The 12,855-nt window shown below is 43.6% G+C and overlaps 1 protein-coding gene across 3 annotated transcripts; it reads left to right on the forward strand.

Annotated features, from left to right (window-relative positions):
- Positions 1–201: 201 nt before the first annotated feature.
- Positions 202–11,862, forward strand: LOC308061562 (uncharacterized protein). 3 transcript variants are annotated; one of them, XR_013927274.1, is made up of 7 exons: positions 202–420; positions 991–1,094; positions 6,157–6,309; positions 8,548–8,680; positions 9,363–9,437; positions 11,206–11,282; positions 11,624–11,862. XR_013927274.1 is itself a non-coding variant. In XM_080381727.1 (7 exons), the coding sequence occupies exons 1-7, from the start codon at positions 223–225 to the stop codon at positions 11,713–11,715; spliced, it is 822 nt and encodes a 273-aa protein (XP_080237853.1). In that variant the 5' UTR covers positions 202–222; the 3' UTR covers positions 11,716–11,862. The 3 variants fall into 3 exon arrangements, 2 of the variants coding, with proteins under 2 accessions (XP_080237853.1, XP_080237854.1); XM_080381727.1 differs by having other exon boundaries at positions 9,373–9,437; XM_080381728.1 differs by having other exon boundaries at positions 11,206–11,862.
- The last annotated feature ends 993 nt before the right edge of the window (positions 11,863–12,855 follow it).

The raw sequence follows: 12,855 nt of genomic DNA on the forward strand, positions 1-12,855 counted from the left end.
TGCCCTGCCCCCCTCCCCTCCCCGCCCCGCAGCAGCTTCTCTCCTCCCGTCTGCCAAGGGCTCTCCTTCCGTTTCGTCCCCGCTCCCGCCGCGCCTCCCCCGGCTTTGGGCATGCACCAGGGCCCGCCGCGCTGGCAGCACCTGGCCTCGCCGGCGGGGCCTCCGCGCAGGGCCCGAGAATCGTCCTTGCTGACGGTAAAGTTGTAGTTCCTTCGCCACAAAATGGCGACGACAGCGAACTACGACTCCCGGCGTGCCGTGCGCGCCCGCCCGTGCCTGCCGCTCATTGGCTACCGTGCGAGGAACCCCCTTCGCGACGCTCGTCCTTCCCCCCCGCCCCCGTTGGTTTCCCCCTCTTCGTCTCCCCTCGACCCCCCCCGGCGGCGCCCGGTGGTAGAGGCGGGGGGGCGAAGCTGTGTGAGGGACGGCACGGCCGGGCGGGCGGATGGGGAGGAGGGAGGGGGGGGAAGTTTATTGGGAACCGCTGACAGGGAGCGGGGACGCAGGCGGGCGCCGCGGGAGGCTGCCGGCGGAGCGCGGGGATTAATGTGTCTGGGCTGGTGAAGCGGCGGCACGAAACTTCGTGCCTGTGGGCTGCGCCGCCGGGGAGGCTCTGCCCGCCCGCCGCTGGTGTCACCTCAGGACAGGCTGCCGGGCGGCTCCGTGCGGGGCGCCTCGGGGGTGCCCTGAGGTGACGCCTCAGCCGTCGCGCTGGGCCCCGGGCGGTGGCGGCGGAGGGGCCGGCGGGCCGCGGATAACCTTGCGGATAACACGTCCACACCGGATGTGTGCTTTTAAATCCCCGGCGTCAAAAACCTGGTGTCAACGCAAAACGCTGAAGCTCCAATACTCGATTTATTTATCTTACACACACCCCCCCCACACACACACCCGGAAAAAAAAAAAGCCGGAAACCGGGTGCGAGGCGGAAGGCGCGTGTATCTTCAGAGAAAACACAGCAGTTCTTTAACGGTGGGTTACATGTCTTCCAGGGGCAGGGAGGAAGGAGAGCAGTCGGTGATCTCCCTAGTGAGGCATCGCTGTACTCAGTCGGCCGTTTGTGCTTTTCTCTACAACTCACCGCAAACTTTGAGGTTACATACATCTGTGCTAATGCCTACGTTTATGTAATGCCTTAGGGACTTCACGCTGTCTTCCAGATGCAGCTTATGTGTTCGCATCCCTTCTGGAGGGTATTACCTCTTGTTTGCGTCCCTTCTGGAGGGTATTACCTCCGCTCCGTGGGGGCGAAAACTTTTGGGTGAGGCTGTTGGGTGGCTGTGCTCAAAGTCAGGAGAGCAGGAGACACAGGACCCCCCCAGAACCTCTCTCTTTCCCAGCCTTCTGTCTTAACCATGAGGCTATCCTTCCTCACTTGCGTAGATAAGTGAGCATAGTGTTCTCGCTTTAGAAATAGGATGCAAATCACATTTAAGACACTAAATGGAAAAAAAGCAAGCTACATCATGATTTCTTAGTTTTTCCGTTCAATTCTTCATGCTTTCTCCTGATTATTTAAAAGGCTTTTTTTCCTAGTCCTAATAATAAAAAAATGAAAAAAAATTCTGTGCTTGGCTTCATCCAAAATCAAGCTTTTATGGTAATACTATTTGTGATCAAGTTAATCTTTTGAAACCTTTTCTTTAGGCCTCTGGTAGGAAAGCATAAGTTATTTCTAAGTGTAAGTCTGAAGAGAGATTTTTGTTCATTTAAATGCACGTTTCTTGTAGGACTGTTTTAACTTTCTGCCCTCACTTATTTTTATTAAGGTGTTTATGTAGCTTGAAAGTCTAGGACATACTTGGAAGAAAACACTTTTGTCTTGGGTTTTCTTCAATTAATAATGATGAGTCTGTGTGCCTGCCTCTCTCCAGGAGACGTTTTTGAAAGTCAGAAGAGACAAAGATAGTCATTCATTTATTTCAAAGTCAACGACTGAGCAAAAGGTTCTTGTAGGAAACCTACCTGGCTTTTCTCAAATAACATAAGGTAGTGAAACCAACTATTTCCTCCCCCTTGCTTTGGAGAGTATTTCCTGAGTGTTAAGTCTTGGCATTGCTATGTTTGCTACTGGCTTTTGTGCCATGTGTTGAACAAGAGCTTACTGTCAGTGCAAACTAATGAATTTTCTTCTTTTTTCTGCTGGGTGGCAGAAACCTTTTCCATAGATCTGTGACTCTATTTACATTTGAGTCCTGTTATACAGAGCATTGTATTATGTACATGCTGAGTATCATGTATCTGCAGTGGATCTTGCCTTTCAGTTCTAGCTTGTGTGCATTTTGGACACTGACCTTTTAAAGACTGGAGCTGAACTGATTTACAAAATTAATTAAATGTTGATACAATAGCAGTATCACAGGTTAACTGCTGCTGATGTCAGTGTTTGCCATTACATTTGATCACTTCTGTTTTTCTAGTTTGATACTGAGTTTCATCCTGGCCACTTCCAACTATATTTGGCTTGAAAATGTTTGAGAATTGACTAATGTTAGCATGGTGGAGTTTCTTTCTTTGCATCTCATTTGTTTCTTCATTGTATGTAATCCTTTTACAAGAAATTACGCAGGTTTATGAAAGGAGCCCCAAAACTGGATTTATGTGTTCTACAGTTAGTTTTTGTCATTGTCCAGAGACAACCTTTCCAACAGTTTGCAAAGACTGGAACAGGCTCAGTGGTCTGTCAGTATGATACTGTTGTTCAAAAAGCTTTGGTGTGGTTTTTTTTTTTTAGTGTGGTGGGGTGATGATATTGTGGATTATTTGTTTGCATGAGAATAACACGTTCTGTGCATTGTACATTTGGACTTGTGTATATTAAACATCACAGGTGCAGTTATCTCTGAGCAGGAGGTGAAATATCATCACTTTCTAGCACATAATCTTATCTTCTACTACATGATCCCAGTGAAAAGTGAGAAGAAGCGCCATTAAGAAGGAACCTTGGTGATACCTCTCCAGCTGCTAGAGCTTTCATAATACTTGCCTACTTCACATCTCAACAAAGATAAAATCTCTTTGAGGTTATAGGAAAAGAACATTCATCATAGGTGATTTATGTATGACTGCACCTTTTTAAATCAGGGACTACTGCTTTTGACATTGTCAGACGGAAGGCATGTGTATATGCAAAATGATTTCTGGTATCCTCGGAGTTCTGGGGCAAGGTTTTTAGTAAGCTAATGGGGAAGGTCCCGGTTTGCTGGTCAAAACAAATAAAAGAATAGTTTGTTCATAAGGAAAAGGAGGATCTAGTATAAACCAAAGCGAAGCATAACCATTTCAGGTTTTTTGTTGTTGTTTATTCTTTCTGGTCAAACAGATAAAACAATAGGCACAAGCAGTCCAGGCAAGGCAGAAAGAACATGGGGTGAATTTGTGAGCCATAATTCACCAGTCAGCAAACAAAGGGCATGATGCCAGACAAGTTCAGCCATAAAGGAGCCTTGTCTTGGGGGCAGGCTGTGATTGTTTGTGGACAGATGGCTGCTTACTAGTTCATACAAATTACTTCTGGATACCTTTTCCTCAACTGTGTTATATTTACCTGAATTATGCCTGCCTTGGAAAAGACTAAATTAAGTTCTTTAGTGTTAAACAGGTTTTCTACATCTGAAAGGTTGCAACTTTGAATTCTGAGATCTAATTTCTTGTATGGATGAAAGCAAAACCTCTTATACACTGAGAAGGATGAGGGTGGGAGAGGGTTGGTAGCTTTGCACTGAGGGATACAGAACATGCTTCTAGCACTAGAATCAGGCTGGCGATCTGTGGAGATGCAGTAACACACAGGGAATTCACATTTTTTGAGGTGTAAATGGCTTTCTTAAATTGAAGCTTGATAAAGTAGGTAAACAAAAGTTGACCCTGAGGTTTGTAAAATCCAGACAGGTTCCTACAGAGTAGCTCTTTGTGCCACAAGTGATGACACCATTTATGTATTGCACATTTTGTTTCATGTTTGGGAAGACAGATCTTTACCACTGGCAGATGAGTCTTTCTTGTAGCAGGTAAGACAGATGTGAGTACCATCAGCGAGGGGCCTCGACCTGTAGATACCTTGCCACTGACTTAAGTTTATGTCTAGACCTGACATCCTGGTTTCCACATCCCCTAATTTGAGTTCCTTTCCTCCTTCTCTTGAGTTTTACATCCTATCTTTACTGTATTCATATTCTGCCTTATTGTTTTGTGTTGGTTATAAAAGCCCCATGCCACATTACTGTAATACTGGAGTAGAATATTAAAGATAGTGTTACAATACATATCTAAGAGAAAAATGGCTACTGCTGTGAATGAATCCCTTGCAGAAGAGGGAAGTAGAACTTCCTTTTATTTGTTCCCTTGGGGAGAGATATGGGTAGCCACTTGCTGGCAGACAGTTTGGCTGTGTCTCCACAACTTTTTTCACTTGTTGAATATATGCATAAATGTACACGTTTGTCAAATATGTACATAAAATGCAAACGTAATGACCGTGCAACATAGTAAACTGGGGTACACACAAGGAGGTGTCTCTGCATCTGGGCCTAAGGGTTTCCCGGCCGGCAGCTTCTGTCACGCAGCTAAGCTCTACATGTGTAGTGGATTCTGTATCACATGCACAGGGAGACTGGATTCATGCAACACAGATTTATGCATGTGATATAAAATTCTCTGGGTAATTGAGACATGGTGCCTAGCATCTCCAGGATCCTTGAGACAGCCTTCCGTACATGTGCAGACAGACACTACACAGATGGTCAGAGTGAAAGGATATTAAAGTGGCTAAGTTAACCACTCAAAAGTTACAAAATACCAGAATTAGGAAATGCTTATGCAATCTTAATTCCATCCATACATCTACGTATTGCTTTGTAATAAACTTAAAATAGAATGCATACACACACACCCCAGGATGATTGGGCTTTATTCAGTGTATTAAATGAGTCTGCTCTGGGGATGAATTGGAGTGCTTGCTGAAGGAGAGTGTTGTCTGTTGAACTCTTACCCTCCTGTGTTCCTGTGAATGCAAGAAGGGAAGACATAATCTCATTGTTAAAGCAGCTGAATGTTGCTTTGGAGAAGTTGATTCTCTGCCAAGGAGTGTGATGCTGGATAAGCCATTTACATCAATCTTTTAATAGTGGCCAGGTCAGCACTACTAATTTGTACGTAAATAGCTACAGTTGTCAGGTGGGTGATGAGTTGTGACTTGTGACCATCATAGCTCCTTGATCCAAATCTAGTGTGCAGGATACTTTGTTCCCCCACTTGAAAATGTAGAAGAGGAGATGGGGAAATAAATATGTCTGTGGTTGTTAAAGTGTTCCTGTTAGCTCTTGCATTGTGTTCCTCATTTTATGGGTTCTGTTAGGACTACACGTGTGCATCTGCACCAAAGGCTGCTGGAAGCTGTATCCTTTGAGCACTCAAAGAATATGCACTGTGTAGTACTACCAAGAGTTGGGTTTAAAGTATTTAGAGATGCTTCAGTTCTGAATTTCTGACTGCCTCAGTTTACAATTTGTAAAATGTAGCTAATGTGCCTTCAGCTGACAGAACTGATGGAAACGGGGCTTGTGAACAGTCATTATGTTCTTGATATGAGCACTGCAGAAAAAGCAATATCCCTTCATTTGGCCCTTTGTCTGCCTCTTCTCTGCTGAATTTAGTCTTATGTCAGCTTTTCTTTTCTTCACATTTTATTTCACTGCTTTTTACAGCTGGCAATGTAAGGGTGCTTGTCCTTGCCACATTGTTCAGCATTTACTGCAGTTTGCTTAGTTGCCCTGCATCTGTTGAGAAATAGGACTGTGGGACAGTAACCCTTGAGGCGCACAAGCTCTAACAAAATTCTCAAAAGCACACGAGCTTGAATGAAAATGATCAAATTGGTACAAACTAGTTTTTGTTTCAGTGCAAGTTGCTGAACAACCTGTTATTTGTCATGAATGTGAACTATTTTAGTTGAGTTAGTAATTTTAACTGGTTCATTAAATTGAAGTAAGATGCTTTTACACTGAATTAAGAGCTGTATGTGAAGAAAGGGAACAGGAGTGTCTTAATGGGTGGAAGAGAGGCTTGAGAGAAACACTCCATTCTGCCTTTCTTCCTCCTCTTCTTCCTTCTCTGTGTCCATTTGAAATTGTGTGGTTTTTCTTCCCTCCCCACCAGCCTTATGAAGAGTATAAAGCTGACTTTGAGCCATGGGGAAGATCAGGCTCATGGCACCAGTGCAGTCAAGGTTGTGATCAGAGGACGACACTGGCTAGATGAGCAAGGGGAGGATCTCCTCATGGCCACCTCTGCTCTTCCCTATATGCAAAGGTAGGTCTGCCCAACCTGGTGTGATGTACTGCAGTGCATGTTTAACTGGCTGGGACGTGGCACCCAAGGGAGCCCAGCACAGTCAAAAGAGGTATGGGGTAGTGCTGTAGCAGAGGAGGAACCGATTGTGAAATGGTGGGAGAACTGAAAGGGGAGGGTGGAGGTGGGGCTGGAGTTGAGTGCAGAGAGCCAAGTACGGTAGGCTGTGAGAAGGGAGAAGGACTGGGTAACAGGGCAAGGAATAAGTAGCTGGAAAGGGGCAAGGGCTAGCTTTGCTGTAGAAGTTGAGTCTGGTGATTTTGGGGGAGGAAGGGAAGAGGCAGTACAGGTTTTTGTGCTCCAGGGTAGACTGGAGGCTCTAGACACTCCCAGTTCAGCCAACAGGGCCACACAAGCCTGTCGCCTGCATGTCTGCCTTTCCTGCCTGCACCATCAGCTGTCTGGGCAGAGCCTCCCTTCCAGGGCCATTTGCTAAGCAGGCCTTTCTCGAGAAGAAAGAAGGTTGCCTTGTTTGAGGTGGCTTAATTTGTAAAGAGAGTACATATGGCTCTGAGATGAGATGCAGCATGCTGGAGCCCATCTTTATAGGCAGTAATGATGCTCCTCTCAAGCAGAGGACACAGTCTTCTGTTGGAAAAAAACCCAAACAGCTCAGTTGCCCAGAGCTGGTTCCAGGTGATGACTTAGTGTGGAAAAGTGGTGAATCAGGCCTTGAGCTTGGCTCCAGTGCTGGCAGGGTCAGTGCTATTGGTGTCCAATTTACTAGCCAAAGTTGAGCCATCATTTTGCCTTGTAACTGATCATAAATTTCACCCATTTGAAACATCATTTGTATTACAGCCAAACAGAATTAATTTTGAGCACAGCAGAGGCTGTGTTTTTTAATAAGAGGCCATGTTTATAAATAATGAAGTAACACAAATATAGTGGAGGCTCCTGCTGAAAGGACAGAAACAGCAAATTATTGTTGCAGTCATAAGGAAGGTTATCAGACAAGTCAGTGTTTATTAACAACATAGAAGAGGCCTGATCCTGTATGGTGCTGGATGCTCTCAGTTCCTTTTGAATTTTAACCAGTTTTTGAGGTACCCCAGCACCACAGAGTCAAGCCCCTGAAATCACTAAGCAAAGAGCTGAGTGTATGATTTGCTTGTTCTTAGTAATAGCTTTTGTTGCCCAAAAACTTAGGAATGTTTCCTTCTTGTTTGTGATAGCCAGTTACAATAACTCCAGTGGTGATCTCTGTTGTTTTTATTGAATTCATAATATGTGCTGGCTTTTCATGCACAGTTGCAAAGTCTTCTGCTGATGTGAGCTGGAATTTGTGCTGTTTGGTTCATGCTATGTCTCCTGTCACTACAATGCCTATATAAACACCGTACATAGTATGTAGTAGCTTGGTGTGAGAGGCTAAGATAAAACACCAGCTGTTTCTGAAGATATCGCTTGCTGCTATCAAGAGGTTCAGGTTAGCAATTTTAAGTGTTACAAGGACCTGTAAGGACCTGTGTTTTTGAACTGCTCTCCTAGAGAGAAGGTTGAAATGTACATGCCTGGCTATTTTAGGAATCGTTCTTTCTGGAGTGTGCTTATACTTTATGAAATGCGAGCTCAGGGAATATGGATAATAAAGCTGAATTATTTTCCTTGCGTGTTTGTAGATTAAGGATAGCGGGCATGAGTGAGTTGTGGCAAAAGCTGAATTACGTTTAAAATAGCACCAGCAACAACAAGAGAGAAAGGATGGCCCAACGAAGTGTAGGTCATGTCGTTATAATTCTTAAGGGATTCAGGTACAGTTTAAGGTTTGTTGTCTTCACTGACACAAACACAACACATCGGGAAGACGATGGGCTCGCTCAAGTCACCAGCCAGCCAGCTTCCCCCGTGCCTCTTGCTGACCAGTCCAGGAAGAAATAGCTATTTGCCAAAGAAGCTGTTTGTTTTATTTCCAAGCCCCAGTGGGCCCAGCCCTTCCTGCTCAGCAGCTGCAGCAGTCTCTGTTCCTGCTTGGTGCCTGGCCTGGGAAGAGGTTGCTTGCTGGCCCACGAGAGTGGTTCTCTGTAAATGGCTTACAGGGAATGCTGTGCAGGAGCATCTGGCTTTTTTTCAATTGTTTGTTTTATTAAAGTTTGTTTATTAAAGCGAGTATCTGGTCACAATGGAAACATGTTTTTTGAAGCCTGTGTAGTGCCAAGAGAGCATGGTTGGGCACTGATCAAGTTATTGCTTCCCCAGGATCAGAACTACACAGGCCGCTCTGCAGGCCCCGTGGGCAGTGTCACAGCATCTCCTCTCCTCCCTCTTCCAGTTGAGTTCTGCTGGATTTGCTGTAGTGAAGGCTCCCTGCATCTACAAGCAGGACGGTGAGGTAGGAGTCACGCTGCCTGTGGCATTTTCCAAAAAACAAAGGTTAGATCTGTATTGCAGATTGCAGGGGGACCAAAGCTAGCTTTGAACAAGCCAATTTGAGTACCTCTGGCAGTCTAGCTGATGAAGTAGAAAGGTCTGGATGTGCTCATTTATCCCACTGAAAAGTATGATTGTTTGCCCTTAGATTACTTCTCTGCAGTGATAAATTAGTGCAGAAAGCCAAGTCTACCTCTAGTACCCAAGGCGGTTTAGCCAGCTTTGCCGCACACATGTACCCAGTCAGTTGTGTTCATTAATTAAAAAGTTTTCAGACTGCCAGGGTTGCCTGTAAATTAAAAATATGCTTGTCATACTGAGTTCCTATACCATTCTCCCATCAGTTGACAGGAGAACATGACGCCTGCAGCTGTCATGAAAAGTGTGGGCAACAGCCCTAGCAGCCCTTTCTAGTAAGTGCGTGCCTGGTAATTTATGTAATCGTAACATAAACTGTAATATGTCATCTTGCCTATCTGGGCCATGAGATGGCTCATCTTCTGAACCAGGGAAGATGAGTTTTAAAACCAAGATAATCTTGTTTAGAATTTATGGCTTTTGCAATTGGAGCATCTCATCACTATATAATTATATGTTTGTATGTTGTAGTTTCTCTGCATGGAGCGTAACAAAAATAATCTCAGGCTTTCTTAGCAAACAGTTCAGGACAAGGGAACTGGGTGGATGAGGAAACGGCGTGGGAACACACTTACTTACCAGTGAGTCAAAGACTGGAATTCCCTCTGTAACCAGTAAAACTGTCTGGAAAGTTACATGCTCAGGGCTGCAGTGGTTTGGGTTTGTTGAAACACTTCTCAGTGAGGCTGGTGTTATTCAGTCTCATGGCTAGGACTGGCTTTGGGCAGCTGAGTGAAACAAACGTTCCTAAGAAGAAGCATGATCTGAAGGCGTGAGGTTAAAATAAAATATGTTTTGCTGGCCTAGTAGTAGAGTGGTGATTTTAAAATCCTGCCTCTGAGATCAGTGTTGTAAGCCTTGAGCAATGGTTTGTGTCTACAGGGATGAGTGCATGTAGGTGTCAAGTGTTCTTGTAGCCATAGCAGGAATTTCTGGTTGGTTTGTGACTTCACTCAGTCTTGAAGTGGACACCCTTTGAACTGTTCTTTCTTCTGTAGCTATCTGTATTCCCACCCTTGCTGGAGACCCAGACTTGACACCTCGCCATGATCCAGTGACACAGCTGGATGAACTGAGATTTCTGAGGGGAGGATTTAGAATGGACTTCTCTACTTAGGATTCATCTTAATTCATCAGTGCTCATTGTCCTGCGTGCTGCTGTGCTGTGCTGCAGAAATGTTCTTGCAGGGTTCTTCCACTGGCTGTCCTCAGACCGCAAGGGACTTGGCAGTGCTCAGGTCTTTCCCCCTCGGACATTTATATTGCCAGTGGGAAGAGAATTCCTCACCCCTTCTGTGGCAGATGCCTTTTTGAACAGTAAGGATGTGTGAGGCAAACAGGATGGGTTGCTAAGCAATTCCATGTTGGGTGATTGTCGCCACATCAGCTGACAGAATGGCCAGAATGGTCTGTTACCATCTGCCCTTTGCCACCCATGCATTTCTGGCTTATCTTCTCCTATCTTGCTTCTAGTCTGCCTGCTTGAAAAACAAAAATCTAGCTGAAGAGACCTGCACTACTGGTTATTTGATGCAGATTTTGCTAAAATGCACTGACACATACATATAGTTCTGGCTGGTGGTAGCTGTGCATGAATAAACATAGCTACCCGTGGCTGTGATGTGGTATCAAGCTACTGTAGATAAAAAGCATGCTTTTTAATAACTGTGTATGGTGAAATGGTTATAAATGCGTGACTATGCAGTGTAGACAGGGTCTGATATATCATTCATTTGTACATTTGTAATTAATTGTAAGAACAAGATTGTTCTTTGCATGTGTTCTTTCTTTGCTGCCAAGCACGACAGAGAGCTATAACAATCTTATACCTTAAGCTTGTAATAAAATATTGTTGGTAACCTAGCAAAGAAATTTCTTAATTAAGTTTGCTACACAAAATCCCATAATGCTTTCTAAGATTTCTTCCTTTTTTTTTTTTTTTTTTCCTAGGGCTCCTTAATGACTTTTACCTCTGACTATAATCAAAAACAAAATTTCTGATGTTTAAAAAAACATTTCTGCATATTTTTTCCATCTGGATACAATGGAGTATAATTTAAGACTATGGGCAGAAGAGGGGGTAAATGATGCATGTAATGATTGTTTTAACATTTACAAGAAAATAATTTATTTAAATTGGATTAAGCCTTAATATTATCACACTTTTCTACCTGATTTAACATGGGGGGGAGGATGGGGGAAGGGGGAGAAGGCAATTTCATGGTAAAGTGTTTTAAGTATTTAATATTTTATTTTCTTTTTGATCATCCAAGCATACTGCCCCGCAGCCATGTAAATTTTCCTACATACATATGTTCATTGCCATCTTTTACATTCCTCTGCTGACAGTGAAGGGGTCATACTGATGGAGAAACCGGACATCATCTTTAGCCAGGATGCCCGAATTAATTCTACCAAAACAAGAGGTGGGGAAACAGCAAAGAATAGTTTGCTTTTGTGTATTACTGCTTTTAAGTACTCCATCATCATGCTGGTATCTCTGGTATACATATTCGGAGTGAGCCAATGAAATCAGTACTTGCTTGGGATGGCAGACCTCAGGGGCTTGTGGCTTTTTTCTGTCCCCAGCAGTTTTCCTAGGAGCCTAATTTCTGCTGAGCATGGATCTCTGAGTCCAAGTCCAAACTTTCTGATCTTCATCTATTTCTTTTCCCTGCTCCAGGAGAGGAATCAAGTGGGGTAAATTCTGTATCCATATGCTCCTCCAGCTTTCAGTCTACTGATTGAAGTGTTTTGTTTATAATAGATGCTGTTTTCATGAGCGGGGGCAAAAACCCTCCTACAGCCAGAGGAGCTCCATTAGTGGTGGAACCAGCAAAGCCACCTGGTTTTCTGTAGGTCAGTGTTTCATGGTTTCATAGTGAATTACACTTGTCTCTTTTTTTCCTACCGTGGGGTCATTTGTTAGGTCTCTCTCCCATGTGGATTCTTTAATGTTTCATAAGGTTTACATTCGTGTTACAGCTTTATTTTTTTCATTTTTCCTTCCCCCCCCCCCCCCCCCCCCCCCGCTAGTTAGGGCTCTTTTAGAATCTCTTTCTTCTCCTAGCTATTTATTTTTTTACAAAGAATTCAGGAATTTGAGACCTCTGTACCTCTACTGCATTTTGTTGAAATAGAAAAAAATTAACTGGAAACTCAGTGTGTGACTACACAAACTTCAGTGTCCTACCAAAACAAGCAAAAATGGTATATCTTGCTAAGTACATTGCCTGGTTTGGGTCTGTATTTAAGTTCATACCTTCTGGGAGAAGTAAGTTTGGATTCCTAGTTAGTCCTGTTCATCCAGTAGAGCTACTGTCATCAATGGAAGATGTTCTGGCTTTCTGAAGCACCAAAGAATGATTAGGTAAATTCCTATTAAAATGGCAAATTTCCTTCCAGTCTCATTTCCATTAGAGTCAACTGTAAGTTGCTCATCCTCTTCAAGAGGAGCTAGATTTGCTTTTACAACTGTAATCGGTACTGGGAGGTTGGGGTGGGCTTATTGTCACTAACATACTGCTAATTGCTGCTGTACAAACCAGAAAAGATACCTTCCCAATTCCAGTTTCAGTTCACAAAGCTCTATGTGTGTGTGTATGTGTAAAATCTTATATTTGTAAATTGAGCAATTTACCTCTGTGCATTATGGTGATACACTACACATGGAATTCCTTGATACCTTTTTTCTATAATAGATTCACTTTTAAAACTTAAAAGTACACTTCAGATAAATGGAAGGTTAAATTCTAAACACATTCTTAGTATGTGCATAAGCTTCTGTTTACTTGGGAAGTATAATATCAGTAGAGTACTTCTCACTTTAAAGTTTATGAATTTCTTTCTTCTCTTCCTTAATTCTTTGAGGTGTCAGTACTGAGAAAGATGAATCATTATTAGTGGGAGGCCTGACCACATGATGAAATCACTATCTGACACTTCAATGACTTCCAATGTTGTTTTGTGAACATTCAGCAAAGCACAGATGATGTGAAT

This window comes from Falco punctatus, assembly GCF_963210335.1.
Source record: "Falco punctatus genome assembly, chromosome: 3".
Taxonomy (NCBI): domain Eukaryota; kingdom Metazoa; phylum Chordata; class Aves; order Falconiformes; family Falconidae; genus Falco; species Falco punctatus.